This window comes from Dendrobium catenatum, unplaced genomic scaffold (genome assembly GCF_001605985.2).
Source record: "Dendrobium catenatum unplaced genomic scaffold, ASM160598v2 fragScaff_scaffold_231, whole genome shotgun sequence".
NCBI lineage: Eukaryota > Viridiplantae > Streptophyta > Magnoliopsida > Asparagales > Orchidaceae > Dendrobium > Dendrobium catenatum.
In genome coordinates this window covers 5,855,209-5,882,237 of record NW_021318693.1, presented here as the reverse complement: position 1 = coordinate 5,882,237, position 27,029 = coordinate 5,855,209, and the positions used below count along the sequence as shown (strand labels likewise).

General features: G+C 34.8%; 1 protein-coding gene across 4 annotated transcripts in view; it reads left to right on the top strand.

Moving 5' to 3' along the window:
* The window catches only part of LOC110104796 (DExH-box ATP-dependent RNA helicase DExH7, chloroplastic-like), an 89,283-nt gene that overhangs the window by 13,133 nt on the left and 49,121 nt on the right, over window positions 1–27,029 (top strand). For all 4 annotated transcript variants that reach the window (XM_020834047.2, XM_020834048.2, XM_028693150.1 and 1 more), the window contains exons 4-7: window positions 4,093–4,245; window positions 4,333–4,434; window positions 4,612–4,764; window positions 13,895–13,999. In XM_020834047.2, coding sequence (XP_020689706.1) covers window positions 4,093–4,245; window positions 4,333–4,434; window positions 4,612–4,764; window positions 13,895–13,999 — 513 coding nt within the window. The remainder of the gene's footprint in view (window positions 1–4,092; window positions 4,246–4,332; window positions 4,435–4,611; window positions 4,765–13,894; window positions 14,000–27,029) is intronic.

Here is a 27,029-nt window from a genome sequence, read left to right as displayed (position 1 = left end):
AAATCATGAAATTAAATATCATATAATAAAATTAGAACTTAAAATTTTAAAAAATTAAAATCTTCTTAGTCAAACTTTAATCTAAAATGAAAATCTTTTAATTAATTGAACTAATTAATTTAAAGTCATTTAATTAACAAAATCAATTGAATTTAAATTTTTAACTTAAATAAAATTATTAAGAGAAATTTAACTTCAAAATAAAATTTGAATTTATAAAATGAATCAATTAATAAAAGATTTAATGAAATCAAAATCTTAAGTTAAAATTTAACTTTAACTTGAGGTTTAAATCTTTTAATTAATCAACTATATTAATTATTAATTAATAATTAAATTGAAATAATCAATGGAATGATTTTAAAATACCTTCATCATTTAAAATTAACAAACTGAGCAAATTAAAATTTTTAATTAAGTTTAACTCTTAATTATTGACTTTATTAATTAACACAATTTAATTTAAATAAAATCAAACATGAAAGAAACATAAAACAGAAAATGCGGAAATAAAATATTTCCAATAATCCAGCCTAAGTACAAACTAATAACGACTCTTAAACAAGTAACAACAGCTCTCACAAACAACAAAACTGTCACACTCCATTTTACCCCCCTCTTCCCCAAAACATTGATCACAGAATTAGATAAGTAAAAAGTAGGCTATTCAAACTATCCTCTCATCACCAATTATAATACATTAAAGTTTTCATAATAGGAAGCATATATCATAAAATGTACATCTCAAATAAAATACAGAGCTTTACTAAAATCTTTACTAAAATTTACTTACATACTCAAAAGTCTTTGTACAGCTTCCTCTTGAACCTCTAAGCTCACCCAAAATCTATGTACATCAAAAGAAAGATAGTCACCCCCTTAATGCCCTACGGGCTCCTTCCTTTTTCCTGCAGTACAACCACTGCTAATAAGTTATGGCTCAATGAAATAAACAAACAATATATAAGAAATAATAATAACATTGTTTAACAACTAAGAATTTCATAACATTAATAATAACATGGATAAAACATATTGAATTTCATAATGATCGTAAGAAATACATAACATTATTTTTCATATTGCTATCTGTTCCACACTTTAAAACAAGTCATATGATGGCTATAAGTTTTTGCACCATTTCATTTTTTCAATTCAAGGTTCGGTCCATATTCTCAACTTTTAGAATTGAAGTTGCTCTCTCATTCAAGGTTAGGTCCAGATTCTCAACTTTTAGAATGGAGGGTATATGCTTCCCTTGTCAGATCTTTTGCCTTTATTTGTACAGGCTTGCCCCCCATATAAGACTTAAGTCACTTGCTTTTGTACTTTCATTCATTTTTAATATAATCACAATCACTAGTTTCTAGTGAATCAACAATCTATATATCTGGAATGAACTACAACAAATAAATTGAAATAAATGGACATACATGTTATCATATGAGAGGCATGCTATCATAAATATGACAGCTATCAATTCACAAATATATGAAATTTGAAATATTTCTTATGAATCGATAGGGTATCTCACATCACTTGGAACTCATTCTTCTAAATCTTTTTTTCTTCTTTTGTATACAACTTCAAACGTACTCTTCCTCATTCAACCCACAATCTTTTCTTTTCTTTCTTATTTTCCTACTAACGCAGCATACACATTCAGCACTCTTTTTTTTAGCAACTGTATATACCGATTTCAGCAACTATAGCAGCAATTTTCATTATCCTCATTATTCTCTTTTATTTCTCATAAATCAGTCACACAAAGCAGCCCAACAGCAACTATAGCAGTCATTGACCTAATTTTTCTTCACTGTTTCCTAAATTTAGCATTTAACCTCAACAATTCAGCATTTAGCAACATAACAAAAATTTCAGCAAACACATACACACTATACCTCTGAAATTCCTAATACCCAAATTCAGAAATCCTAATTGTAAGCAAAGAATTTCCTTACCTTTGCTTTCAGCTTCAGCAAATAGCAGCTTTTAAAAAAAACCTCTTCTATTCGCCTCCCGCTCACCGACAGCAGGGGTTATTTCAAAGGCAAAAAGGGCATCGTGGATTGGAGGGGAAAAAGGCTCCAGTGAAAGGAGGCAATTCCACTATGTTTTATAAAACTATATTCCTAATTCCACTATGCTTTCCCAAAACATATCCCAACCGCATGATCTGATTAGCCGACTGCATACTTTGCTTAATGGATATGCTAAAATACCGTACATGAAAATGGATTATTTGCTGTAAAAATTAAATAAGACATACTTCAATGCTAATTAATTACTAGTTCAGCTAATACTTATAAGGACCTGCTAAAAATAAACAGCAATTATATTTAAATGTTAATGTGCCTTTTAATGAATACAAATTTAAAATTAAAAGTTAATGAAAGTAATTTGACAGTTTTCCTATATGTGAGAAAAATAGAGAATGATTTTTGTTTTCCTTTGACAAAAAGTTGGGGCATTATAAAAACTCTCCAACAAACAAACATCTCTCGGCTGAAACATAACCGTAGCTACTTGAAAGCTCTCTAAATTGCTGGCTATGAGCACCTATAAACGAGCAGACAAGAGTCAGCACATTATAAATAAAATTAATACTAAAAAAACAACCTCAACCGCAGTTACTTATGGAGGTCAACCTTAGAGTCTAAAGGTTTTCGCTTGAGTAGATCTAAAACAGAATATATGGAGTGTAATTTTAGTAGTAATAGACCTAGTGAGGGGATTGTGACTTTGGGCGATCAAGTCATTAATAAGAGTACACGTTTTTGATATCTTGGATCTATTGTTCAGAGTGATGGTGAAATAGATGGGGATATTATCAGCAGAATTCAAGTTGGATGGTTGAAGTGGAGGAATGCATTGGGCTTGTTATGTGATAGAAATGTACCCCTCAAACTTAAGGGAAAATTCTATAAGATGGTAGTGAGGCCTGCAATGCTTTATGGTGCCGAATGTTGGCCATTAAAAGAGAAGCATAATACTAAGGTATGTGTGGCAGAGATGAGGATGCTCAGGTGGATGAGTGGCTTTACCCTTAGAGATAGGATACGAAATGAGCATATACGCGAAAAGGTTGGAGTAGCTCCAGTAGAAGATAAGATTAGAGAGAGTCGCCTTAGATGGTTTGGTCACATAAAACTACGGCCTTCCGATGACCCGTTTAGGAGAGTAGAGGTATTAGATTTGACTTATGTTAAGAAAGGTAGGGGTAGACCTAAAAAGACTTGGTTAGAAAATATTAGGAATGACCTTTCTTTATTAGATTTAAACGAGAATTTGACTTTTAATAGGACACAATGGAGAAAAAAGATTCATGTAGCCGACCCCACGTAGTGGGATAAAGGCTTGATATTGTTGTTGTTGTTGTTGTACTAAAAATAGTAATGCTAGCTACTGCAAGTAGAACAAAGTGCTAAAAATAGATAAATAGCAAAGAATAGTGCTAAAAGTAGAGTGACAAGTTACTGTAGTAGGACAAAAAAGAAAAAGCTACAGGCACAAAACAACAAGACACTGAAGTTGGTGTCAAAATCCTGAACCTAAACCTCTAAACCCGACATCTTTCAATGAAAGACGTAAGTCCGACTTTAGAGAAAATCTTTAGGCAAAAATGATATAACCCCTAATCATTGGTTAACACACCGACAACTTCTAATAGAAACTGTAAGTCTGACTTCTGAGGGAAATGTTTAGGTAATAACATGACCCTAGACCCCTAACATGGGTATCATAATCTGTAGGACTAGGTTATAAGAACCACCATACGGCCACTTAGTTTACATGGCTAGGTCGTAAGACCCATCATCTTACAACTTCTAAGGAAGTCATAAGGCCTATCCAACCAAATCTCTCGGACAGTTTAAGCTATAGGGCTAATTTATAAGACCCGCTATTAGGCCATTTTATGCTTATATGACATGCTGGTTTAAAGTTTTCTTTGCATATTCTTTCCCTTATAATTACAAGAGCAGCCTCATATCATTTACATTTTTTTTAGAATTATTCAAAATAATTTCAGCTAGATGTTGCTAATTTTGTCTCCATATGGTAGTAGCCACTAATCTAATATTTTCACTGAAGCTGGGGAAAAGTTTTATGGATAACCATAGGGGAAAGAAGAATCTTGTCATGTCTTCTTGGGGCGATGAATCCTTGCTTTATGAAGGCTACGTCAATCCCTACTATTTTCCCGAGCACTATCAATCATACTGTGAGAGGACACAGCAGAGTCTCGTAAGTTTGAACATTCCAGATTGTGGATCTTTGGTTGCAATTACCTCTTGTATAATTATACCAAACCAATTTCACCTGATTCTGCAGAAAAGCCTGAATGAAGATGTGATCGATTTTGATCTTCTGGAAGAATTAATATGCCATATTGATGTAACATGCCCACCAGGAGCCATTCTTGTCTTTCTACCTGTATGCTCTATTAATTTGCCTCTATTATATCCTTTTTCCCTTTACATATCTTCTTTGTTATGTTTTCTTCTCGTTTTGTAATATTTGGTTTGATTTTGATGATATTTTTGCTTTCTCTGCTCACGTTGACAAGAATCTAACTTATCATAATATGTTTTAACATAATCTTCGATCCAGGGAGTAGCAGAAATTGAACTTCTTGTTGACAAATTAGCTTCTAGTTTTCAATTTCGTGGAGCATCATCTGATTGGTTGCTTCCATTGCATTCATCTTTAGCTTCAATAGACCAACACAAAGTGTTTTCGCCCCCACCTGAAAAAATACGCAAGGTTTGTCTTCCTTGGATTTGCTTTACAGTACCAATGCATGCTTTTTTTTTTTTTGAGCTTCTACGTGCAAATAAATTCTTTAATGAAATACTAGATCAGGGATAGCTTTTCATTGTCTTCTTTATTTTGTGCTTGCGTTTAGAGAGTTAAGGTTGCACATATGATGCTAGCGATATAACTAGTTTAGATCGAGCAATACTATGGGAATTTGTTGCATTCTTTCATTGTTAGCACCAGTTATTTTTGTTGTATAGAATTGTTACAAAAACATGAAAATTATATGAAACCATCTTTCTATTGATCCATTTATGGAAAATCGTTGTTGCTTCCCAGGATGCTGCAAGTAATTATAAGGTGTTATATTCAATATTGAATTTCTCATGGAACGAACTAATTTAAGCAGTGTGGATGAAGCGAGGTACAGAATAAAAAAAATCTTAACATTTTGTCTTCTATTCGGAATGCTTTTCTTTTGTGTTGCTTTCCAAAACTGGCTTATCACAATTTTGATGGCATGCTACACATGCAATAGAAAGCTGTATAGCGCATTTACACTTCTTTTATGGCTTTATGATCCTGGGCAGTGCACTTGTAGTCCAACACATTTTTCTTTGTGACAGCAGCAATTACAAAATAGCACATATTTAACACAGTATAGGGCTTAAAAGGAGATGAGTACATGGATTGGACTTGGCTTTATCATACTACAAGTTCTTGTTTGGTTTAAGCTCAAGCTTAGTTTTCATATATATGTTAATACTTGGCTTGTTTAAAACTTTCATTATTGACTTAGAGAAAGTATATGATAAAGTTCTAATAGAAGTGCCTTAGAGAGTTCTAGAAGAGGAAAGAGTTAATAATGCTTATATTTAAGCCATTAAGGATATGCATACAATAGTTGTTACCTGTGTTCAACACGAGGTGATTTGACCAATTGTTTTTCTATTTCAGTTGGATTACATCAAGGACCAACTTTAAGAACTTTAAGCTAATATCTTTTTTGCTTTAGTCATTGATGTTCTTATTAGACATTTGCAAGAGGATGTACCCTGGTGTATGCTTTTTGCAGATGATATTCTTCTTGTTGATAAGACTAGAGAGGTAGTTGATATTTGATGAAAAATTTAAATTATGGATATCAACCTTAAAGTCTAAAGGTTTTTGTTCGAGTAGATCTAAAATTGAATATATGAAGTGTAATTTTAGTAGTAATAAATCTAGTGATAAGATTTTAATATTGGGTGATCAAGGCATTAAAAAGAGTTCATGTTTTAGATATCTTGGGTCTATTATTCAAAGCGATGGTAAAATAGATGGGGATATTGTTAGTAGAATTCAAGTTGATTGTTGAACTGGAGGAATGCATTGGACCTGTTATGTGATAGAAAGATATTCCTCATATTTAAGGAAAAATTTTATAAGATTGTGGTGGGACCTAAAATGCTTTATGGTGCAGAATGTTGGTCATTAAAAGAGAAGCATAAAATTAAGTCAAGTGTTATCGAGATGAGGATGCTCAGGTGGATGAGTGGTTTTACACTTAGAGACAAAATGCGAAATGGAAAATTTGTGTAATGATTGGAATAGATCGAGTGGCAGATAAAAATTAGCGAGAGTCAGCTTAGATGGTTTGGTCATATAAAACGTTGGCTTTCCAATGACCATGTTAGGAGAGTAAATTTATTAGATCTAGCTTTTGGTCAGGAAGGTAGACAAAGACTTAAAAAGACTTAGCTTAGAAAATACTAAAAATGAACTTTTTTTTATTAAATTTAAATGAGAATTGGACTCTTAATTGGACACAATAGAGAAAAAATGATTCATATAACTAACCCCAAGTAGTGGGATAAAGGCTTTTTATTGTTGTTATACTTGCCTAAATTAATCAAATGAGTGCTTAAATAAGCTAATATACATGCTAAAATTTTTAATGTGTACTCGACTTCTCATATTAACAAATATTGTTTCAAATCTAAATGAGCAAGAAATTTAACAGACTAATATTTTTCTCTAGAGCTCCGCGCTTAGCTCTGGCGAAACCCTAGTTCCATTCTCGGCGCGCTCCTCACGCCGTGAGAGTTCCTTCCTCTCCCCCCTTCAGATGGCTCTTGATTTGAAGAATTTTCCCAACCTTCCTGGCCCTTCGCCCTCTCCCATTCTTGGTCTTTCCTATGCCGAAACCACCGTTTCCCCCTCCTCCATCGCGGAGCCATTCCCGATGGCTTTCTATCCACCAAAACCCAAGCTGTCTTTTGGTGCTGGAGATCTTTCTGAAGGTTCTTCGCTCTGGTCGTTTTCTCTGGTCGGCTATTCGATGGGACAGCGCCCTTACTACGAGTGTCTTCTCGCTGCTATGAAAAAGGTTTGGCCTTTAAAAGGTGCGATCTCTCTGCTATCTCTTGCGGATGGATTTTTTCTCATCAAATTTACGTCGCAAGAAGATTATGATGCTGTTTGGTCGGGTGGACCTTGGTTTTTACTTGGGAAACCATTCATTTTACAAAAATGGTCTTCCAAATTTAAACCTAAACGGGATGAGAATGCCTCCATCCCAATCTGGATTAAGATTGTGGACTTTCCTTTGGCGCTTTGGACCCCTACTGGCATATCTAAGATAGCTAGCTATATTGGTATTCCATTGTCTGTTGATTCCTTAACTGCTAAGCGCTCTCACCTTACTTTTGCGTGTGTTTGTGTTCAAATTTCAAAAGACTCACCCCTCCCGGAGGAGATCCTGTTGGAAATTGATGGTGAAGATTTGACTCTTAAGGTGGTGTATGATTGGAAGCCGACCCTTTGTGAAGGTTTCCGTTCTCTTGTTCATCCATTCACCCTCTGTCCTAAAAACCCGAATCCCACAATTCCTGCTATTCTGCCCCCACTGCCTCGTGGTAGAACTTCTAGCCGCTCGCCTCGTCCAAACTCCAGGAACTCATCAAAACCCCCCTCTAAACCTGTTGTTCCTCAAAATCCCACAAATGTCACTATTCTTCCTCTGGACGAACCCCCTCAGTACACCGATATCGACCTTGTTCTTCCTCCAGCTGCTGACACCCAGGTTATTGTTGCTTCTAGCAGCTCTCCTTGCCCTCCCATTTTGATTCCTGAAAAGACCACAAACATCCCAAACCTAAACTCCCCTAACGAAGAGGCTTCTCTTTATCCTCTGATGGCTCTTCTTTTCCAAATATTCTCATTGCTTCAGCTCCTTTGAAGCTTAGCACCTCCAATAAGTTCAAAGCTCTTCTTGTGGATGATCCCCCCGCTTTTGCTGATTCCAACCCTCCGGTTGATGAGGACCCTATCATTAATATCCCTAACCCTACTAGCTCCTCCAAATCTCCACACCTTCCTCCCAACTCTAACCCCCAATCTTCCCCTCTCTAAGCATACTAGAGGGAAAACCATCAAAAAAGTCAAACCTTCAAATTCAAAATCCTAATGTCCTATCCCAATATAGCCTGTTGGAACATAAGGGGGTTTAATAGACCCGACAAAGTGATGATGTGCAGAGATTTAGTTCGGGTTCATAACCTGAAGTTTTTATGTCTTTTGGAAGCTAAGGTGCTTTCCTCCTCTATTGATGATGATTGGTTCCTTAATTCTCATAGAGTTTTTGACAATGAGTTGCATTGTCATAACTTTGGTTGCTCCCCTTTGGGGTGGATTTGGATTAAATGGGACCCAGTCTTTGTCTCTTTTTCTCCGACTTTCCTCTCTTCTCAACTTATTCATGGTATTATCTCTATGGGCTATTTACCTTCTTTTTAGATTTCGGTTATTTATGCTGCTAACAGTTATGATGAAAGGTCTTCCCTTTGGAACAAGATTAGGGAATTGGTTCCCTCTTCCCTTACCCCTTGGATGGTGATGGGGGACCTCAATTGCTTCAGGTATCATACTGAGAAGGCTGGGGGTTCTGCTGTGCCTGCTAGTAAGCTTATTGAGCTTAATGGAGTCATTTTTGACTGCGGGCTCCATGATCTTGCATCTGTTGGTCTGTTTTTCACGTGGCATAATCAGAGAATTGATCAGCCAATTCATATCAAGTTAGATAGAGTTTTAGTCAACTCTTTCTTCCTTGATCATTTCCCCCTTGCCCACTACAAGGTCGCCCCGCCTATGTGTTCTGACCACTCACCTCTCATTACCACCATCTCCTCCACCAACAAGCTCCCTAACCGTTTTTTATTTAAAAACTATTGGACCCATATGGACAATTTTTGAGATGATGTCCTCACATCTTTCTCTCAGCCTTCCCATAAGAGCCCCATTTGCTACCTTCATCAATGCTTACAAAGTCTCAAAGGTGCTTTGAAGAAGAGGGTTTGGGCTTCTTCCAACCACCTCTCCAACTCTATCCTGGAACTCAAGAACAAACAACAGATTTGCTTAGAGAACATTCAAAACATGCCTTTGGACACCAATTTAAACACTTCCTTGAAAGAGATTAACAGCAGCCTTGCTTGTCTTCAAGCTTCTTGGGCTTCTTGGGTATCCCAACGTGCCAAAGCTAAATGGTTGTCTCAAGGTGAAGATGATTTGGGTTTCCTGTATGCCAAAATTCATGCTAGGAGGAATCATAACAACTTACATGAAATTTTTGATGGCAATGGGTCTCATTCTTCTCCTCAAGATATTGCTTCTGCCTTCATAAACCACTTTAAAAATCTCTTCAATGCTCCTAAACCCATTAATGCCACGAATTTTTCCATTAATCAAGGCAATTGTATTCCTCAAAACCTGATCACTCCCTTGATTACCCCTTTTACTTATGAAGAGATCAAAAAGGTTGTCTTTGGTGGGTGTGATTCCTCTGCCCCGGGCCCGGATGGGTTCTCTTTTGCCTTTTATAAGAGATCTTGGCATATTAATAGCCCCCATATTTGTAAAGCTGTTATGGACTTCTATTATACTGGTTACTTACCTAGGAGTGTTAAAGCCACGGCTTTGGCTTTAATTCCTAAAGGGGCTCATGTTTCTTCAATTTCGGATTTCAGGCCTATTTCTTTGTGTAACATTTTGTATAAAATTGTGGCTAAGCTGGTGGCTAACAGATTAAGAGTTGTGCTCCCTATCATCATACATGATAGTCAAACAGGTTTTATTAAGGATCGTTGCTCCACTTACAATATCCTCTTAGCTTATGAAATTCTCAAAGGTTTTAACAATTGTTTCTATGCTAAATTGGATATTCTCAAAGCCTTTGACTCTGTCTCCCATGATTTTCTTTATCAGAGGCTTAAACAGAAAGGTTTCCCGGAGAAGTTTATTAAATGGGTTAAGGGTTGTATTTCTAATGTTTTCTTCTCCATCTGCATCAATGGCTCTTTGAATGGTTTTTTCAGCTCCTCCTATGCCTTAAGGCAGGGTTATCCGTTATCTCTACTTTTCTGCATTGCTATGGACGGTTTTTCCTATACCTTGGAGAATGTTAATCCCCCTTTTCTTGGTCCTCAGATGAAAGGTCTCACTGTTTCTCATCTTCTATATGCGGAAGATGTTTTAGTTTTTGGTAATGCTTTGCCTTCTAATGCTGCTTCCCTTGCCTGTGCTATATCTACTTTTTCCAATGCTTAGGGCCTTTTCATTAACCCTTCAAAGAGCTCAATTATTTTCTCTAATGACGTCTCTGATAAAGTTTCTATTTGTGAACACCTGGGCATCTCCAATCAGAGTTCCTTCCTCAATTATCTCGGGATACCCATTGCTACCTGCCGCCTCAATTCTACTCACTTCCAACCTCTCGCGAGTAAAATTTTTACTCTACTGGATGGTGGAAAGTAAAATTTCTTTCTTTTGCAGGTAGAGTTCAATTCATTAAGTTCACTATAGCTAACACTCTTACTTATTGGATAAGGGGCTCCATTATACCCAAATTATGCTGTAAATTTATCTCAAAGCTTTGCTCCAGGTTTTTATTTCATGGCAGGATTAATGAGAAAAAACTTCATTTAATTGCGTGGGGTAAAACTGCCTTGCCTATCAGGTTGGGTGGGCTTGGTATTCCCTCCATTGATGCTTTGTATCATGCCAATTACTGTTCTTTCTTGTGGAGGTTCTTTACTAGAGATAATTTGGCTATGGCTTGGTTTAGAAACAAATACATATCACCTTGGAAGCCGCTTAATTCTATAGCTTCGAAATTCTGGAAGAGGATTAATGCCACTGCTCATTTGGTTAAAGGAAACTTTGCTTTATCTGTTTCTTATAACTGTCATTTCTCTATGGAGTGGGATCATTGGTGCAAAGGAAAGTCTCTTAACGAAATTCTGCCTTCTTTTAAATTTGTGAAGGCTTTTGTGAATTGTTATATTGTTAACAATGGCTGGGCTCTGCCTCCCTCTACCCCAAATCTGCTGCTTACTAAAATTCTGGGTATTAACTTTTGTGAGCAACCTGCAGTGTCCTGGGATGGCTCTCTTACACCTAGTTTCTCTACCTTTTATGCCAGCTATTTTATTCTTTTTGAAGAAGTTTTTTGGCACAAGTTTATTTGGCATAAAAAGAAATCTCTCCGGTTTTCTTCTTATGCCTGGATGGCATTGCTGGGCAAATTAAAAATTGCTGATCTACTTATTATGAGAGGGATTGATGTTCTCTCTGCTTGCTCTTTTTGTACTGGTGGCTGTGACAGTCATTCTCATTTGTTTTTTGCCCGTGATTTTACTTATTCTGTCATTGTTTCTCTTCTGCCACCTCTGGGAGTATTTCTATTAAGACCGAACCTGATGCAGACTTTTGAGTTTGTTGGTGATTCACAGGATTTCTGTAGTTGGGAGAAAGATTTATGCTATTTTACTATTTGCAGCTCTATTTACTTTTTATGGAGGGAAAGAAACTCTAGAAGATTTGATAATGTTTGGAAAAGCCCCTCTAAGCTCATTTCTATTACCCGTCAGGCTATCTTTGCTAAAGTGAAATACTGGAAGCACTTTGATGATCTTAACAGGCGTTTTGGTATTCTATGCTAAATTCTGGTTGCCTCAAGTCCTTCTGGTGGTTTTTGAGGGCGATGATGCCATTATTGCACTTCTGCCCCCCTTGGATGGCAAGGGTGGTATTTCCTAGTGTGCTCAGTGAACTACATTCGACTCTTCTTCTGCAACTAGGAGGCTTCGTCCCTTCAATGGCAATACCCTGAGCCCAATTTTGATCTTTACCACCATGTGTTACTTTTTTCTATTCCTGTATTTTGCTGTTCTTCCATCTTGAAGCTATTTTTCTTTTCTTTACTTACAGGTTTTTTCTTTCTCACATGTAACTAGCTTTTTATGAAATGAAATGGGCTATGCCCTCTAATTCCCCCCCCCCCACCCCCCAAAAAAAAGAAATTTAATAATTTTGGAATTAATGTTTAACTACTTTAACACGATTAAATAAGATAAGAAATAATTCGCATGCAAGTTTTCTTGCAATTATATAACATAGATAATTACCAATAAGTTTGTTCATTTAATTAAAGAAATAAGAAAATGATTGCATTTAGTTAGTTTTTAAACTAACAAATAAAAGATTAATTAATTTGACAAAAATAAAGATAAATTCTTAGATTGATAATAAACAATATGTGTATTCACTAATAACAAATTATTAATAGGGATTGACATCTAATTTAGTTGATTAAAAATCATAAAAAATATCACTAAAGTCTTGAAATAAAATCTTAATGATATCAAATACTTCAACATTCTAAAACAATATTTGCATTAATTAAGAAAATTTTAAAAATATGCATTTGAAATATTTAATATAATAATAATAATAATAATAATAATAATTATTATTATATAATTAAGATATGATAAATAACATTTATTAATAAAATGAATATGTGATTGAGAATTAATTCTAAGCTATTGTTGATGTTAAAATTGAATATATGATTATTAAATAAGTAATTAAACAAATTATCTTTAGCCAAATTTTAATTAAATAATATGTGAGATATCATCAAGCTTACTATCAAGACTTTGAAAATTTACTAGTTGAACAATAAATAAGCTAGTTCGTGTATATAAATCAATGAATTGGTCTATAGTGAAGCTTGTTTCAGTTAGCCTTTGAGGTTTAAAAAACGTTTAAACTCGTTTAAGTGCTGACCTTATCAACTTGAACAAGTAATAATCAAAGGGAATTCGAATGTATTGGTTCACTAATAGTTCTAACACAATAGTATCAGATGAAGCTTTGTTGTGAAGGATATATTTTCATAAAATGTAGTTTCCATTTTTTTCTCTATAAAATAATTCAATTACATACTTGTTGGGATACGTTTACTACCTCTTGTTCAAGTCTTGAGTTCAAATTTATATAGTTTACTAGGATATATTCAACTTTAAGAATAGGTCATTAATTTGCAGATGATTTGAAAATGAAGGAATATGCCAGAATGATCAACCTTACAGACAAACAGCTGAAATTTGGACTATGGTTATTGGCTTGAAGCATTGAATTGGCCTTTCCTGGCCTAACACTTATTCCTATTACTTGTTAGTTTGAGCGTAAGAGAAGCTAAAAAACTTGATCTAATGTGAACAAATTGACAAGGACTTAACTGGCTAATACTAACCTGTAGATTTTATATGTTTGGATCATACGTAGGTCCTTATTTCTGATTGGGCTTTGTCCAGAAAGATTTCAATCCATGCATTTAGCTGGATTTATGATGATCTATCGGATGCCTTGTTTTAGGTTGAGTTCATCGCTTTCTATGCATTATTTTGATGTGATATATGTATGAATTTTTATAATATAATCATGTTGTACATGTTCCCTTTAAAGATTGAGGTAAACGTATGGGAAAAGGAACAAAGAAATTGATATGGAATGCCTACAACCTTATTTGAATGTGCATTCACTATTGTGTAATTATTTTGAGAGGTTGGGGGTTTAAATTCTTAATTAGCAGAAGATCGTGCTATTTGTATTTGATTACTATTGCAACATTGTAGTAGTGTCTGGATTTTCTGCAACATTATTTTATGAGTTTGCTTTGTGCGGTTAAAGTATTAATGCACCACCTCCAACTTTATTGGGGTGCAATAAATAATGAATGGCGATGCTGCTGGCTATGATTAATTTGTGATGGTCTAATGGTTTCTCCCTTTTTCTTTCTGTTTTGTCATAGGTGATTGTCTCCACAGATATTGCAGAGACGAGCATTACTATTGATGATATCATATATGTTGTGGACACTGGAAAGCACAAAGAGAGCCGTTTTAATCCTCAAAAGGTTTTCTTTCTCCTTTGATTGCTTCTTAATAAGAGCATGATTTGATAACATGTGATTGATATTCTGCAAGCACTTTGTTGGATAGACATTCGCTTAAAAAGACTTGCTATTTCTTAGCATTGTTTATTTTATTAATATAATTGCACATGCATATGTTTACTTGGATAAGATAATCATCAGTCATTCCTTGCTGAGTGGCTTAATTTGTTTGATGGGCAACTAGCCGATATAGCAACCTAAAAACCACTAAATCTGTTTTAGAGAAGCTTTTTTGTTATTACACATTGATTGAATACAAATGCCTATATGTGAGTAAATGCGAAGAATGTAGAAAGAAGATAATAAGAAGAGTATTCTAAATTATGAGTATTAATTACAATAATAAATTATCTTGCCAATTTAGTACTACTTTTACAATCACGCTCTCTCTTAAACTGAAGCATATGCATCAATAAGTTCCAACTTATTACAAAAGATTAGAAAAAAAAAATGATCTCTTTACCTTAGCAAAGAAACTAGCTAACCATACTTTACTAGAGATGTGTAGTATGATGATCACTCTGGATAGGACTGCATCTCGGATGTTGTGACAATTTATTTTCAATATGTTTGGTTATTTTGCTTGCAATGTAGATTGGTGCCTTAGTTATGTCAGTTATGGATTATAGTTGTGTTTTAACGAAGCTGAAGCTTTCACAAGAAATCAATCCACATTATTTTGCACGAAAGAAAAGTGAGCTCTGACTTTGCACCCTAGAAGATTAGTTTCTTCAAGATCTATCGCATATTTCCCTTAATATAAGTTGAGAGAAACACTTTGTTTGCTATTTGCAAACTTATTGCAGAGTAATATTTTGGATGCCCTAGATGTTTACTGAATACTGATTATGCTATTTTATCATCATTGAAAGCATCATTCATAGTAAGAAGTATTCATTAGTATACATAGTGAGGATTACTGTGCTAGAGAAAGAGTACCAGAGAGATAAAATGATCAATCATGCTAGTTGAAAGGCTAATATTAGCACGATCTTTATAGAGTTTGTTAAACATAGCAGGAGGATTTTGTTTCAACTCATTTTTAACTTTCCAAAGCTTGTAGACTTTGTTATTCCTTTGGGAAAAATACTCTGAAAAGTGCTCCATATAAACAGCTTCGAAGAGACAATGCCATAGAGAAAAGTACTACTAGCATCCATTTAGTGAAATATCCATCGTTGATTATCGACAACATAGAAAAGGAAAATAAATTTAAATTAACTATCAAGTTTCATAGTCAATAGCATGAAATTTTGCATGGCTTTTGACCAAAAAAATTTTTGTTATGTGTTGACCTCCATATGTGATTTGTAAACCACGATGAGAATGACAACCAATTGATGCGACCTTGCGTGAAATAAGCTTAAATGCCTGAATTGCAATCCAAACTACTTAAATTGACCAAACAATTTGTGCCAATGTATCCAGAGCGATGAAAATGCTAAAGAAAACACCTTTTGCGATCAATTCGATCGAATGTGATGAAAATGACTGACTAAGGATGCGATATTGCTCAAATGGTGCTTGATTGTTGCATGTTTGCAAAACATCATGGATGCGTTTGGAATGTTAAAATTACCTAGAGATGAAACCCATATTGTCACAATCCGACCTGGTAAGCTTGCATAGGTGAGGCGGGAACGAATGTCAGACGGAAAAATTCAAAACATTTCAAGTAACATATCTAAAATATATCCAAACATAGAGAAAGAGCTACTAAAGATTCCAAATAATTTTTTTTTTCTTTCATTAAAAAAAAAATCAACATGTACATAAAAGTTCATCACATAGATGGATGTCCAAAAATCTACCTATCATATGCTATAATGCGTATCCTTCTAATACAAAATATCAAAATACCAAAAAAAGTGATCTGTCATCCATCGTTTCCCTACGACGGTAAGTATACGACTGTCTATTCATCATTAACGATTAACAGGTTCTCCTGAAAATGTTTCATATGTTGGGTGAGTAACAACTCAATAGGTAAAATGCTATTCAATTAAACTTAGAAGTAAGATAAAGAGTACAACATGCATGCTAATACTTCTAATTAAAAGAATAATAAACTTGCCATGATATATTCACTAGAGTACACATGTCTCTAAGTCATCCTATATGTTCTCTTTCTTTGCATAAGCTTGAAACCTTTTATATTGTACATTTTCATAATTCATTTGATGCTTCTTATGCTTATAACCTAATAACATATTCTTATTCACATGTCACGAAAGTATCATTTTGTTTTGTACTGATCAGGTACACTTTTCATTGGTCATTCCTTTACTATTTGCTCCGAAGACCCTTTTTTACCATTGGCTTCAAAGAGCCCCTTTACCATGTGATACTCTACATCAACATATACATTCAACCATTCTATATGTATTCATAGAGGGATATTAACATATCATTCATGCATATGTTTTAATACTCTTATATTTTTTTCTATATAATTACTTATTAAAGGAGACATGAGCTTTGTAAACTATCCACAATTATCACATGAGGAAGACACAATTGCAATATTGAAATATTGTATTTAAACTATCCACAATTACCATATGAGCAAGATACATGATATTTAAGAACATGCTAAGATATATAAGAAAGATACATTTGCATTTAAAAGCTTGCTAGGCTAATCATATGATATTATAAAGAACATGCTAACATTTGGATAGAGAGGAATTTTCTGAAATGAAAAGAATCACATTTTACCTACCTCGCCGTTGTGTGATATTTGCCATTTGCCCTATCGAGGCCTTTCCTCTACCACCTCCAATATCTAAAAAAAAAATATAACATTGATTGTCACATGCTTCTGTCACATACTTAATCTCTAATTCATAATAACATACATATATATTTTCTTAAATTACCTAAATGAATCCTTTAACACTGCCGTTGCCAGGTCCCAAGTCCTGGATGAGAAAAGTGGAGGGTTGCGTTAGGTAGTCGACAGCCAGCGTAAAACTTGTCGAACAATAATGACATGAATTTTTTAAGAAATTGTGTTAATGCTAGGGCGTCCCCTGGAAGCGACGCGCTGTATGGCCTGAATACAGTGACAAGTGTGCAAGGGCCGCTGCACCGGCGCCCGGGTGCAGTGTTAATTAGGCAAGGGTTCCCACATCAAGGACGGATGTGGGCAAAGAAGCTAGTCCATGAAACTAAATTTAGGATAAGAACTTAGAATATAGGTTCCCTTACAGGAAAATTAATGAAATTAATAGATATTATGATTCATAGGAAGTTAAATATTTTGTGCATTCAGGAAACTAAATGGGTTGGAGAGAAGGCTAAGGAAATTGATAGTTTAGGATTTAAACTTTGGTATTCGGGTAGGTGTCGTACTAGAAATGGTGTAGGTGTTATTATAGATAAGAATTTAAAGGATAATGTTATAAAAATTAATAGGATTGGAGATAGAATTATAGCTTTAAAGATTGTTGTTGATGATAAGATTGTTAATATTATAAGTGCTTATGCTCCTCAAGTAGGTTTGGATATGAGCTATAAACTAAATTTTTGGAATGACTTAGAAGAATTAATACAAAAGATACCTCTTGAAGAAAGAGTTTTTATTGGAGGAGATTTAAATGGACATGTTGGTAGAGAGGTAGATGATTTTAAAAGCATTCATGGTGGCCATGGATTTGGAACGACGAATGAAGGTGGCAAGACCATATTGGATTTTTGTTTAGCTTATGATTTTTCAATTGCTAATACCTTATTTAAGAAAAGGAATGAGCATCTCATCACTTATAAAAATGGATATAATACAACCCAGATTGACTATTTTCTTATTAGAAAATCAAATCGTTTAGATTGCAAAGATTGTAAAGTTATTCCGAGTGAAAATTTATGTACCCAACATCGATTATTAGTTTTGGACTTTAAGATAAAGGGGCATAAAATAAAAAATAAAGAAAAACGATTTTCTAGGATTAGATGGGGGCATTTAAAGAATATTAACAAAAATATTTTTGGAAATAAGATTTTAGATCTTAAGATTTTGTCTGTGCATGAGGATGCTAATATTATGTGGGAAAAAGTGGCTAGTGATATTAAGAATATTGCAAAAGATGTCCTTGGAGTATCAAAGGGAAAAGCTCCCAATAGTAAAAATAGTTGGTGGTGGAATCCAATTGTGCAAGAAAAGATTAAAAATAAGAAGATTTGTTATAAAAATTGGTATAATTTTAAAAATTCTTGTTGATAAGACTAGAGAGGGAGTTGAAGGTAAACTTGAATTATGGAGGTCAACCTTAGAGTCTAAAGGTTTTCGCTTGAGTAGATCTAAAACGGAATATATGGAATGTTATTTTAGTAGTAATAGACCTAGTGAGGGGATTGTGACTTTGGGCAATCAAGTCATTAATAAGAGTACACGTTTTAGATATCTTGGATCTATTGTTCAGAGTGATGGTGAAATAGACGGGGATATTATCAGCAGAATTCAAGTTGGATGGTTGAAGTGGAGGAATGCATCGGGCTTGTTATGTGATAGAAATGTACCCCTCAAACTTAAGGGAAAGTTCTATAAGATGGTAGTGAAGCCTGCAATGCTTTATGGTGCCGAATGTTGGCCATTAAAAGAGAAGCATAATACTAAGTTAAGTGTGGCAGAGATGAGGATGCTCAGGTTGATGAGTGGCTTTATCCTTAGAGATAAGATACGAAATGAGCATATACGTGAAAAGGTTGGAGTAGCTCCAGTAGAAGATAAGATTAGAGAGAGTCGCCTTAGATGGTTTGGTCACATAAAACGACGGCCTTCTGATGATCCGGTTAGGAGAGTAGAGGTATTAGATTTGACTTATGTTAGGAAAGGTAGGGGTAGACCTAAAAAGACTTGGCTAGAAAATATTAGGAATGACCTTTCTTTATTAGATTTAAACGAGAATTTGACTTTTAATAGGACACAATGGAGAAAAAAGATTCATGTAGCCGACCCCACGTAGTGGGATAAAGGCTTGTTGTTGTTGTTGTTGTTGTACCTAAATGAACCCTTTACCATTTCAAAATTAATTTAATTTACTTTCTATTTTCGGATTTCCTCAAAACCCTAATTTTTAGAAACATTCTTTTTATTAATTTCATGATATATGCGGCGGCTACGACGAGATCGGGATATTCATAAGTACTCGCTCGCGGGGAAATGACTGCTCTTTTGCAACAGGTATTGATGACCCATACACGCCTTTCTTTGGCGTGTTGGGGTCAAAGATTTCACAGTCGCGGTGTCTTCGTACAAGGGCACCTACCGTACACGCTTTTCTCTAGCATGGCGAGAGGCTCAGTTTTTCGTAGTTTTCCCTTAAACAGGGGAGACGCCAGGAGGTTACCAAAGTTTCGGGTGAAAACATGAGTACACTCGGGTCTGATTTGAACTCAAAAGAACAAGAACTTGGACTCAAATGAACAATGGCTTGTGGACTTGAACAAAATCTAAATGACGAATAGAAGGTCAAATCTAGATAAAATAAAATCAAATGGGAGCTGAATTCAAATCAATCTGAACAAGCACTTGAACTTGTACTTGGAACTCAAACTGTGCAACATCAGGGGACCCGAACATAGAACTCGAACTTGAAAATGACACAAAGAATTAGCTCAGATGACTACTGAAATACCTGAATCTAAATGAAATAAGTTTGCATTTGAAATTGAGCTGGATTTTTAAATAAGTGTGACTTGAGCCTTTCGGACTCAAGCTCGAATGAATAAGAGACCCATATATGAGTTGGTTACAAGCTTTGGAGTGGATTAACTTGTAACGATCATCTCAAATGCAATAAAAAATTAATGAAGATAGCAAGCTTAGCATACACAAGTAATAATGTATGGAAGGATATTGCAACGTCCTCATAACCAACGTCGAGGTACATGCAGGCACACCACGAGACCTCAATGCATGCAAATAAAGAATATAGTGGACTCTTACAATAGTTTCTACAAGATTAGGTGCGTAGTACCTACAAGAACAACAAAGGTTTGCTGAATGCATATGTGTGTCCTATATGCACTATCAAAATCTCCAACACAAGCAACATTGCCTGTAGATTGAGATGGCAGTACTGACATTTAAATAGTGGAACACACGTCCCTATAAACAAATGCAATCATCAAACCCACCTGAGATTGGTGAAAGATGGATATGATGTAAGACAATGGCTCTCCTACGAAGACTTGCAGGAGGTCATAGTGGATACAACGGTTCCTTGGAAATGAACACGAACCACTTGTGAATAAATCGTAGGTACAACGAACCACTGTGGGAACAAGTACAAATATCACCTACAACAACGGTGATTAAGATATGCAAGTACGTCGGGTACAAGGACAACTCGATGTATAAAAAAGGACACCTCCTGGCAGAATGAAAGAAATGTTTGAACAAATTAGAACTAAACTTCCTGATGTTCTAAAGTTTCTTTTTGGTCCTATCCTTAAGAAGAAAATAGCTCTGGTATCCGTAGACATCGGAAATAAGACACAATGGAGAAAAAGGATTCATGTAGCCGTAGTGGGATAAAGGCTTGATGTTGTTGTTGTATCCGTAGACATCGGAAATAACAAGTCTACTACACTGGTGATCTTGGAAGGAGTTCTTTTCAAGGTAGTGGACACGGACTTAAAGGAAGACCTCCCCGTGGAATGAGAAAAGGGGAGTCAACATCAAGATGATGAGATGCCTCATGACTTCCAGATAAAATCGCCACCGGATCCGCAACACTTGTACTAGCGGACATAAGGCGTATATAAGTTCTCAAATGAAATGTTGTGTATTCAAATGACAATTACCTACATAACTATAATTATTTCAATGTACCTCTGCACATGTACCGTAGTTTGTATACACATAGGTGCACAAAAGGGGTAAATATAATCAAACACCCGCATGTTCCCCGGCGAGCGTGTTATTGGTACACACGTGACGTCTAGGGATGCTACGCGGGTTAATAAGTGAATTCAAGTTCAAACATGATCCTTCTATATGGATTAATAGGAGTTGACAGGGTTCGAACCATCAGACAAATACACGGTTGTGGTGACCGGTATTTATTTTAATATATTCATAGTAGGCCTTCAAGGCCTATAATCAAATGAATTCATTTATAAAAGTATAAAGACTACAAAACCCGATTCTCCTAAGTAAGTAAATATGAGTAGACAGGGTTCGAACCATCAGATAAATATGCGGTCATGAAGTTGATCGGAATATTTATTTTATAAATTCATATTAGGCCTTTAAAGCCTTTGACAAGCTAAATTCACAAACAAAGGCATGAAGCCTGAGAAACTCGATTCTCTGTTAACATCCCAACAGAGTTGACAAGGTTCATCCACAAAATGAAAATATTTTAAAATGGAAATGACCTCAAAGCCACCCCAATAATGGCTGTGTTGAATCCATATCTCAATCGGAGGGGTTCACAAATACTTTCAAATTCCATCCAAATACCCGAAAATCAAAAAGTCCACAAGTTCTGAAATCCAACGATCATCAAAATTCCCATTTCAAAAGTATTTAAAACTGAAATCTAACCATAAATCATTTAAAGTAAAATTCATCCACCCTACGCAACAATTTGCCGAGGTGGACAAATTCAAAAATAACTTCAGCTCACATAGAGCTAATGCCTAGTCGAAAATATCACTAGGATCTATTCTCAAACAATCTCCTGCCAATAAGGACGTGATACGTGTCCTCTAACCGGCGGTTTTGCCGCCAAATGGCACCGCAGGATAAACGGTTATGATTCGGTGCCATCTGAATCGAATGGTTTTGCCGTCAAATGGCTCTATGAAATATCGGTTATGGCCAGAGCCAATACGCTCCTTAGTGACATCAAATCCTTGAGACATGAATCAATAGGATATAATCGATAGGGCACAAAGCCCTATGTTAGCTAAGGTGGATTCAAATTTGTCCCCTTAGGCAAATATTCACCTCGGTCTACAAGGTTCCCTTGGACGAAGCAACTCATGGTTGCCGACAAGGATCCTTCTGTCAGGTTGGGTCGACTACCTCCTCTACTAAGTAAACCAGCGACCACGATGGCCCGTGACGACAGAACCATGGGATCTTGATCGGGTCCATCATCCATTCCCCCACCATCCACTTTAAGTGCAAGGTGGTGAAATTTCTATTTCAAATATCAAATCTTCAAATTTCCGAATCTTCTTCAACCCATGTTGCTTTTATATGCCAGATACTATTTATCTCTACGTATCTGATCGACGACTAGCCTTAATCGAAAGTCTCTCTCGTTGTCGGGAGGGGTAATTAACTATAGGGGCTTGCGCCTATAGGAAACCAGAACTCAGATCATAAAGTCCTCACAGAATGAGGGCAAAATCTCTGGGTAATGTCTTATCTACAAACCCATCTGCCTTCCAAAATTTACACCAGAACTTAATCCGTTAAAACTCCCCCCCGAAGAAAAAACATTTGGCCTGGGCCGAATTTTTGCAGCCCACGGACATAGAATGGCGAGTGCCATGGCTCATGTCGTGACGCACCTCCAGCGCTAGCTGCATGGTGTGACGCATATGATCAAGTTGGTGTGCGCCTTTTGCGCCATTTGCACCATGTGTGTGTTATGGCGCTTGACCCGCACAATTTATTTTTGTGATTTTCTTAATATAATAATATTTTTAATTACTTATATAATTTTAATTTCTAATAATATAATAATGAATTTTAGGTTATTAGTTATTTGTTTATTAGCTGCAGTCGAACAAACCCTCCCCTCACGCAGCTGAATCCTTGAAGCCTCACAGACGTCCGAAGGCCTGAAGCCTCATAGACATCCGAAGCCCTGAAGTCTCACGAACGCACTTGATTCCACGATTCCGCATGGGATTTCGCCTTCGTTCACGTGATTCCAGTTGTCATTTGTCCCTCGTATTCCTTCCTTCTAGCATTTCTTGTTCGTTTGGGTGATTGTGCCCGTCTTTGCCCATCCGTTTCTTACGAAATTAAGAGATTCCATGTGCTTCGTCATCTCCTTCGTTAGTTGTCTCATCTGATTCCTTTGAAGTCAATGGTTGCTGTTATGTAATGATTTCCTTTTTCTTCCTTTGTTCAATCGATTTTGTTCAACTCTTTCTTTTTTTTTAATCTAGATTATAAGCTTAGGGAAAATGCACCTACTACAAGCAAATTATAAGCTTAGGAAAAATGCTGAAGTAGAAGAAACCAAGTCAGAGAGTAGGAATGAAGAAAATATTTGTGTGGGCAAGGTGTATTTTTTAATGGCAACAACTTTTATGTACTTTAGGTAAACATGGGCTTGGTCTTCTCAATATACTTTACATGCAAAGTTATCAAAATTCCTCCATTAATTCTAATAATATCTTCCTGATATACCATGCAAGTTTGAAGAATCTCGAATCATAAGCTTCATTAAAATGCCTACCTACATAGTAATATTTTACTTTATTTATATGCTTATTATTCTATTTTATTTTGATTAACCTCAAATATCAAAATAATTTAGTTCATTAGTATACTTATTTGATTTCAAGGCTTCAAGCATGTGAGATGGACTTTGAATTTCCTTGCTTATAGGCAATAAGAATGTCAGATTCAGTTCAATCTTTAAAGAAAGATCCATCATGAAAATATGCAATGTTGACTAATAACGTCGATAACAATACTTTGACATGCATTTTTTGTGTTAAAATAATAAAAAAGAATGAATTAATCGCCACAAACAACACCTTGTTAGAGGATTTAGAAATGTTAGAGCTTACTCTAATTGTCTCAAGCATGTCAAGGATAAAATACAAGGCTTCATATTGAGAAAAAAATATTTAAAAGAACGAATTAATGACACATGAATGTCATCATTGATGAAGGGTATGACTTTGATGTGATGGCATATGCGGATTTCTCGACTCTGAACCATCTAAAATATTTCGAACAAGTAAATCCAATGCTTCTAGTTAGAGTTCTAAATCAACATCAATCCTCAAAACAACAAAATCAAAAGGACCGTTATATACTTATCTTACACCAAATCCTGATGATGTGGTGAAGTAGAGAAAATGTCAATTTAGATGGATGATGCTAAAAAGGAAATGAGGGGAAGAACAATTCAAGTTTTTTGTATATGGATGTATGATGCCTGTATATGATAATTTCCCTGTTATGATCGATGCACTTGGATAGGTTGAACCTGGAATGAAACCCTTAGTTATCATGAGGTACGGGTCATTTGTTTGAAGAAAGAGATTGGACATACATATGAACTATTACGACGTTATCAAGAAGATTGTGTACGTTATGGTTATTCACTAATGGTGGATGGATGGATTTCGATAAATTAGAAAAGTTTAATTAATTTTCTTCTGAATTGTCTGAGAGGTATTGTATTCATAGAGTCAATAGATGCCAGTACTTTCTTCAAAAATACTATGAAGATGCTCAGATTATTTTGCAAGTACATTGAGGTTATTGGTCCACAGAATATGATTCAAGTTGTTAGTTAATGCATTTGAAAATGTCCTTACAGGTTTGACATAACATAAACATATATTATTTCATGTAAAAATGAATTTTTATCTTACAAGAATTTTTAATGACACTACAGTAGTATTATTGATGGGGAAATATCCACATATTTATTGGACTCGTTGTGCTGCTCACTGTTTAAATTTAATATCGGAGGATATTTTCAAAATTCAAAGGCTAAGGTGATGTTTTGAGAAAGAGGTGGCGGTACATAATTTTATATATTCTGTCTTGCTTACTTGATTTAATAATAAGGTGCACAGATCGAAGAGCACTTGTCAAAACCATCAATACTCATTTCACAATAACTTTCTTGGCTTTACAGTATTTTCTTCAACAAAAATTGAATTTGAAGAAAATGTTTACTTACAGAGAGTTCATTTTTGGTCATTGTGCAAAAGAGACAAACTAAAAATAATCTCAACATACCATCTTGTAGCAATCATTCTGGAACACTATTATGATGCCTTAAAAATGGCTAGTCCTTAATTGAAGGTTCTTTGATTGGTCAATGGAGAAAGGAAGTCCTTAATGGTTTTTATATATAAAGCACTCGATAGGGCAAATGAGGCAATTATTACAAGCTTCAATAATAGTGATAAATATGATCAAATTGTTAAAATTATTGATAGACGATGGAAAGTGCAACTACACCAACCTCTATATGCAGTGGCACATTTTTTAAATTCTTAATATTTTTCTTCAGTAACCCTAATATTGCCAAGGATAAGTAAATATCTGATGGTCTTTATTCATGTATTAGATGATTATCTAAAGATGTAGATAAAGAAGATAAAATCATTATTTAATTGCATTTATATAATACTAGTGAAGGTCTGTTTGGTATTCCACCAACTGTTAGACAAAGGACTACCTGATATCTATGTTGCACCTATACGGATAAGGCGACACTAATACAACACGATACAGATACAGGACACGTCAATTCTTAAAAATACAGGATACAGGTATGACGCGGACACGACATCATAAATCAAGTTGTAGGATTCAACAACTTATTTTCATGAAAAATTTATATTATTTAATTTTAAGAATTTTAGAAAAAAAAACCAAGTTGTAGAATTCAACAAGAAAGAAAGTTGAGGTTGAGGTTGTGACAATGATCGATTTGAAAGATTAAAGTGGGTAATCATAGTTGTGAAATTTTTAATATTTTGTATTTTCTTTCGAACATGACATACTATTTTATATCATTGTTTTACTTCAAAAGTTTTACTTCTTTTTAGAAACTATCATGTTTGAAACGCAGTAAGTTTAAATGTATAAATGAAAATAGATATTGTTACGATGGAAAATGAATGAATGAAATGACATGAACGAAATTGTGTAAATATGAAAAATGATGTATAAATATATATGATACATGTATGTATTAAGAAAGTATGCATACCAAGAAATGACATATGAAAATGTATCAAAATGAATGAATAAATGAAAAAGAAAGGGAAAATGATATGCATGCTGGTATGATATGAGAATAGGAATATCATACCCATGCACGTAAAAGGAAAATGTTATGAAAAAAAAAAGGAAATGGAAATGGTTGTATCTTTGGTATATTTAGACGGTGCTCATGTACAAATTAAATGAGAATAGGAATATATATTAAAGCTTTATAAATGTTATAAAGGAATGTGATATGATATGTATAAATCACTGAAGTGAATGAAATAAAGATAAGGGAAAATGAATAAGATTTATATTAAATATTATATGTGTATTGTATTTTTATTTCATGTTGATTATTTTTAACAGTTATCCACTAAGTTTACTTTATAAGCTCAGTCCATTAAATAAATATTTTCATGTAAGATTCTAAAATTTTTGAAATGGCCGAAAGAGAAGAGTTCATCTATAGAAGATGGCGTGCAATTGAAAATATGTAATTTAAGATTTATATAAATATCAAGTATTTGAGAAATTTTTGTTAGTGGCTCTTCAGTTAAATGGAAAAAATTTGATGTTGTATTGCTTATGAATTGAAACGATTTGATCCTACCGTTCGACTTTAATTTCCGCCTCATTAAATTGAGCATCCAGGCCAAGTCATGACAATTGTGCCCTATTATTAGTTAAATTCTCATTTAAATCTAATAAAAAAGATCATTTCTAATATTTTATATCCAATTTTTTTTAGGTCTACCTCTACCCATCTTAACATAAGTCAAATTTAATACATCTGCTTTCCTAACCGGGTCATCAGAAGGCCACCATTTTGTGTGACCAAACCATCTAAGCAACTCTATCTAATCTTATCTATCACTGGAGTTACTCCAACCTTTTCATGTATATGCTCATTTCGTTTCCTGTCTCTAAGAGTAAAGCCAGCCATCCACCTGAGCATCCTCATCTCTGCAACACTTAACTTAAATATTATGCTTCTCTTTTAATGAGCAACATTCTACTCCATAAAGCACTGCAGGTCTAACCACCATCTTATAGAAT